Source organism: Acyrthosiphon pisum, chromosome X (assembly GCF_005508785.2).
Source record: "Acyrthosiphon pisum isolate AL4f chromosome X, pea_aphid_22Mar2018_4r6ur, whole genome shotgun sequence".
In the NCBI taxonomy this organism is placed as follows: Eukaryota; Metazoa; Arthropoda; class Insecta; order Hemiptera; family Aphididae; genus Acyrthosiphon; species Acyrthosiphon pisum.
The window spans coordinates 104,187,429-104,193,998 of record NC_042493.1 but is presented as its reverse complement, the minus strand read 5'-3'; the positions used below and the strand labels follow the sequence as shown (position 1 = coordinate 104,193,998).

The following is a 6,570-nucleotide window of genomic DNA, read 5'->3' as shown; positions in this document are numbered from 1 at the left end:
GAAAAAAAAAAATTACCGTGGAAAAGCTGGCTGTGAACATACAAATATATACTACTCAGAAAGAACAACTAACAAACGAATTTAAACATTCACAATATATAAGTTATCGATGTAATCTGAATATACGTGATACCTTAAACAGCTTGTATAGACAGTTGGATAATACAAATATAGATAAACTTTGATTTTTAAAATTGTTTTTAATTTTACTTATATTGTATGCGATAAGGTCTTATAACTCTAATTTTTTTTAAATATATATGATTGATTTAATTTGAATATATATATATTTTTTTTTAAATTAGAAGGACGACTATTCCAAATGATGTAGAACCAAATGTTCGGAATCCAATTATTCCATATGAAACCTTTCGACGTATGGCATTTTCATTCGCGTATGATGAACAGGAAATATTAGATTTATTCAAGTTAAATAGTTCTAATTTTATACTTAAAGAAATTTATCTAAGTATAAACCTGGGATCAATAGCAACACACTATTGTTCATTGTCTTGTCTACGCATTGATGATACGCATTATTAATCGCCGATTATCAAAAAACTAGCGTTGAACGCTTTGTATAGATAATTCATTTGGATTCTAATCTGAGTGACTAAATTATTTCAAATCTTAAGTAACTACATATTATAATAATTTATAAGTGATTAAAAAAATTTCCTTTTTTTTGCATATTTTGTTGTTTTTATTGCATATTTTTAGCGCATATTTAGCGATATTTAAGGTAATATTATAGCGCATATTTGTGCAATTTTAAGTGCTATAATACTTAAACTAAAAACCCTGTTAATAAGTAACGGTAAAATCTCAGGTTTGGCGTAAATAGAATAATTTATTTCCATAAGTAAACGTATTAATGATAGGTAAAATCCCCTGGTAATTTTCACAATATTATTTTTGTATTTTATATGAATACAGTTTATTTTATCACCAGGATGAAATCCAACGTCAAATGACACTTCTTTGCTAATTTCCCAATCATACATTATTAGATACTCTCCTTGTAGGCTCATATCACAATGACTATGAGTGAGAACTTGCATGCATTCTTATACATGTATGTTGACATAATACAATACTAATAATATAATACTACTTTGAGCTGCTCGCTCGCATAAATATAAATGTGATAATAATTGAAGCCCTTATGGCTGGTAATATACAAATTAATAATAAATTAAGTATATCTGGCCCTTCTGGCCGAACAGAATTAAGATATAATTTCACAGCTATAAGTATAAACTCGTATAATATAAAATATAAAAATAATATGCGCCACCTTTGGCACGATAGTGTAATAATTAAAAATGTCTACGGCCCTTTTGGCCTAACAAATAATGTAATATGTTGACTAAATAAATAGTAATAAAAACTCACAATTTGTGTAGCGCAGACTGGCTAGCTGGTCCTGTGCTAAAATAATATAAATAATACACGGCAATGCCACAACAAATTAAAATTAACAATAATAATATAGTATGCTGCCTTTATGGCTTACAATGGTAGACTAGGTAAATAAAGATATTAAAATGCCTTTGGCGCTTGGCACTAAAAAACATTAAAATTATAGAATAAATTTAGCCCTTCTGGTATTCACACTTATTAAAAAATACAATAAAAAAATGATAAATTTCACATAAAAAACGTTTTAATAATATTTATGTACGCGTTGATATGGTCAGGACAACGTACGGTACGAGACAAAAATTACGGCGGCCGTGTTAAATAATATTTGGCAGCCGATGCGACGGCGTGCGATATAGCTGGTTTTTATCTAATATCTTATGTAACTCACAATACACATTCATAATAATCATAACGAAAATAAAACAATACAGAAATGGTGATAATGATATATGTGTGTGTGTGTGTGCGTCACCAGCTGTCCTCCGTGACCAGTGATAATGTTAATTAAAATTTACAAATAATATTATGTTGCGGCGGCAACAATTACAGATTTCGGACCACATATTACATCATCAAAAATTATAATAGAATTTTTCTTAGTCAAGTTTGGTTTTATAACCTCATCAGCACTTGTAAATATGAAAAATTAGCACCTTTTATATCATCTATTATTTTTTTTAGTAAAACATATTTTTCCTGATCAGGGGTTTTAGAGTATAAATAAATATTTTCAAATCTCACCCCGTTTGCATGAGTGATCAGATTATACATTATATTTGTTTTTCCTGAACCGCTAGGACCAACTAGTATAGCACGAATTGTATCAGGTAATAACGAGCCATGTCTTGATGGTTTTTTTACCATCTGAACATCTACATTTATAACATCCAATTTATCTTTCTGTTCAATCAAATTCATATTATTTTCTTATAAATACTCTAGAATTTTCCAATTTATAATCAGTTATCGATGAAGCGTTCAGCCCGTAAGTGTAAGTCAGTCAAGACTGGGAGAGGATTTTTAAACTCTCTTATAAATAGTCTCCCGTTCGAAGCCCATGTTTCAGGATATCAGTATTGCGGTCCTGGTACGAAATTAAAAAAGAGGTTACATCGTGGTGATAAAGGAATAAACCCATGGGATGCTGCTTGTCGTGATCACGATATTGTGTATGCAACAAGTAAAAATTTAGACGATAGACATAAAGCTGATAAAGTGTTGGAAAATCGTGCTTGGGAAAGATTAAAAGCAAAAGATACTCCTAGAAAAGAGAAATTAGTTGCGTACGCAATAACAAACGCAATGAAAGCTAAAAGAAAAATAGGTATGGGCTGTAAACGAAACGTGCTATAAAAACAAATGGTATACTAGCAGCGAAGAAAAAAAGAATCTCAAAGAAAAAGAATGGTGGTAAAAGGTTGATTTTAGCACCAAGACAGTCGGGAGGTGTAATTCCTTTAATACCTATATTTGCAGGATTGTCAACACTTGGTAGTTTGATGTCTGGATGTGCTAGTGTGTATGAAATCTAGATTGGAATTAATATTAACTCGAAGTTATAACGATTTAAATGCTTTAACTTTATAAGCTGAAGTAACTGCTTCTGAAGTTAAAATCGTTTTAAACAAAATAGCCTGTAAGGTTCCACATATAACAGTCGATGACGAAGAAAGGTTGAAATTATTGAAATTTATAGAAAAAGAAAAAAGTTTGTTTATTCCTTTTAGATCTTTTGAAACTTTTGAATATCCTGAACTCGGAACCACTAAAAAAGTTGTATGGAATTTGAAAACTGCTTCAAAATTAGAAAAACCACGATTTATCATAATTGGATTATAAAAAGGACGTAAAAATGTATTAACAAAAGATTGTAGTATATTCGATCACTTTAATTTAACAAACGTTAAAGTATTTCTGAAGTCGATAGCTTATCCATACGATAATTTGAATTTAGATTTTTCTAAAAATAATTTCACCTTATTATATAATATGTATACATCGTTTCAAGAATCGTACGATGAAAAAAGTATTCGTAACCCGATATTGAGCCCTTCTACTTTTCTCACAAACGCGCCAATTATAGTCATCGATACTTCAAATCAGAACGGTTCAGCCACTGCCTCAGTAGTAGATGTTTAGTTGGAAATAGAAGCTTCAGAATCGCTTGCTGGTGCGACTGTTTACTGTTTATTAATTCATGATCGTATTGTAGAATATGTACCTTTTACTAGAGAAGTAAGGAAACTTGTGTAAATATAATTAAGAATTAATTTATAACAATAAAAAAACTATTATTTAATAATTTGTGTTCTTTATTTGAAATAATTATTTCAGTTTTAAGATTTCCTAAAAAATTTGACACATGCCAAATATGTAAATTTCATAGAATTTGATTTTTTTTAGACAATCAATGTGAAATGTGTTACAGGGTAAAATTAAAGTCTTCAAGGGGGACATTCCCCTTTGAAAAAAAAATTTTGCTGTGGAAAAGCTGGCTGTGAACATACAAATATATACTACTGATTGGCTTGACAAATTCTCATCATTAACTCATTTGAAGAGAGTAATTTATTGTTTATATTTGACGTTTCATAGTCAAGGCTTGTCACAAGTCACAACAACGAAATTCCACGCATCAATGTGACGAACATCCACCAATGCTTACAGGATTCCTTAGACATGAGGAACTTCGTGAGGCTCAAAAGACGCTAGTCCAAATAATGCAACGCAACCACTTTCCACACTTATTCAATCTTAAGTCGTCTTCTTAATCGTTTCTTAAACCTCGGTCGATAGCGGCTCTCACCCCGTTCATCGATGGATCTGGAATCAGATGCGTGGGTGGACGATTGCGCCGTTCAAGTGCACTGGATGATTTTAAATACCCAATGTTAATACCAAAGTCAAGCGCGCTGGCGTCACTATTGGTTCAATACTATCATATAACCTACATGCACGCTGGGCCCCAGCTCGTGGCGTCTTTATTATCCACTCAATTTTGGATTGTGTCAGGTCGATCAGCTATCCGTCATGTTATTTACAAATGTGTTACTTGTACCAGACACCGAGCATCAATGGTCAAAACTTTGATGGGGGACCTTCCATCCCCACGAGTGTGTCCATCTAGGCCCTTCTCCAACGTCGGTATAGATTATGCAGGACCGTTATTGGTCAAAGAAAGTAAGCGTTAGAACGCACGATCTACAAAATGTTATGTGGCGATCTTTATTTGCATGGTGGTAAAAGCGGTTCACATCTAAGTGGTCTCTGATCTCACAACTCTGGCATTCCTTGCGTCATTAAAACGTTTTGTGGCACGTCGAGGAATACCGTCAGAAATATATTCAAACTGTGGTACTAACTTTCAAGATGCTGGGTCTGAACTGCGTCGGTTGTGGTCAGATCCTGTAGCACAAAACACCTTTTCCAATACCATTCCATGTCGGTGGCACTTCAACCCACCAGCTGCTCCCCACTTCGGGGGATTGTGGGAGGCAGCTGTTAAGTCCATGAAAAACCATCTGAAGCGAGCAATTGGCACCCAAGTGTTAAGTTCGAAGAAATGTGCACCATAACTCACCAGATAGAAGCTATACTAAGCTCGCGACCAATCACACATCTTTCGTCTGATCCGAATGATTTACAAGTGTTAAAACCCGGTCACTTTCTTATAGTTGCGCCCCTCGTCGCGCTGCCTGATTCTGACCTGACGCAAATTCCGATGAACCGTCTCCATCGATGACAGCTGTTGGATCAATTCCATCAATCGTTGTGGAAACGCTGGTCGATTATTACTTGCGGTCATTACAAGTTCGATCCAAATGGCACCGCCCACAATCTAATGTCACAATTGGTGATCTTGTGCTAGTGCAGGCACTGAATTTGTCACCTACACTGTGCAAAATGGGACGGGTGGAATCGATTCACCCCGGAGAAAATGGAGTCGTAAGGGTAGTAATTCTCTGCACCAGCGATGGCACCCTCAAGCGTCCCGTGGTCAAATTAGCCCTTCTTCCGTATTTCAGTGTCTCTTCCACTTCTCTTTTTTTGTATAAAAAATGATATTTTGTGAATTTTTTTTAGGATGTATTATGTATTTTATGTTATAATATAAAAAAAATGTGTCAGATCTTCCTCAGCTACGCCTTGATCTCATTTTGAAAGGATTTTAATCTTCCAAAGGGGGAGTATGTTGACACTACAATCAGCGTACATGCCGTGCCACCACCAAACGGCAGATAAGCTTATCGTCGGTTGACCGTCCACGGCGGCCTGGACATAGCGGAGGGAAATTAGTACTAGTGTTGTTGCCCTGACGAGTGCGTTGTGATCGGCCGCTCGTGCAAACGTTATTTTATACGCAAATGCTCTACACGCTAGTAGGCATGTAATACGAATAAAACCGTCATCAGTCTGAGTTTTCGCAGTGCGACCGAAATTTGATCGTTTTATGCATTATCGCCCGCTCCTCGTCTCAGTGCGAATGCATTAAGTGATTTTAGTTTTTACGACTCATCATTATCGCCCGTTCGCGAAAGCCCAGCGCGAGCCAGCCGTTCGGGTATTATATCATTGGCACACATACACGTAATATCACATCATCGTTATATAAACCAGCTGTTCCGCCGCGGTGCCATATCACCAACATCAGGTCTTACGTGATTATTGTTTTTATTGATATTATTGTTATTATTGTTAAAATTGTTGCAACGTTTATATTGTTCATCAGATGAATTATATTCTTATTATTGAATTATCTATATTTTATATGCTGTAGTTATTACGGTGGATCGTTTTGTGATCGCCTGAGTTAAGGGTATTAACATAGGTTAAGGCCTCATTTATATTATTATTATTATCAAATATTATTCACATATTACTATATTTATATCTTCATTTTTTCTTTCTTTAATTATCTCCTTTATATTCCTTATTGTTGGTAATTTCCCACACAAAATTTTGTTGGGCGTACCAGCCCGAAACAATTTTAAACAATGTAACTAATAGAATAAATATAAAGACGGATATTAAAAGAGATTTTGAAAAGGTTGCGTTTATAATTTTTAGATTCTGAGTGGAACGATGAATGATGAATGTATTGATTTTACAATGATGTGTGTTTTTTAATTTTTTTTTTATTTTTTT

The 6,570-nt window shown here is 34.2% G+C and overlaps 1 protein-coding gene across 1 annotated transcript in view; it reads left to right on the top strand.

Annotated features, from left to right (window-relative positions):
- The first annotated feature begins 4,376 nt into the window (after window positions 1–4,376).
- LOC103310535 overlaps window positions 4,377–6,570 on the top strand; it is a 10,363-nt gene continuing 8,169 nt past the window's right edge. Inside the window, exons 1-2 of the mRNA XM_008189146.1 lie at window positions 4,377–4,605; window positions 4,687–4,977. Coding sequence (XP_008187368.1) covers window positions 4,377–4,605; window positions 4,687–4,977 — 520 coding nt within the window. The remainder of the gene's footprint in view (window positions 4,606–4,686; window positions 4,978–6,570) is intronic.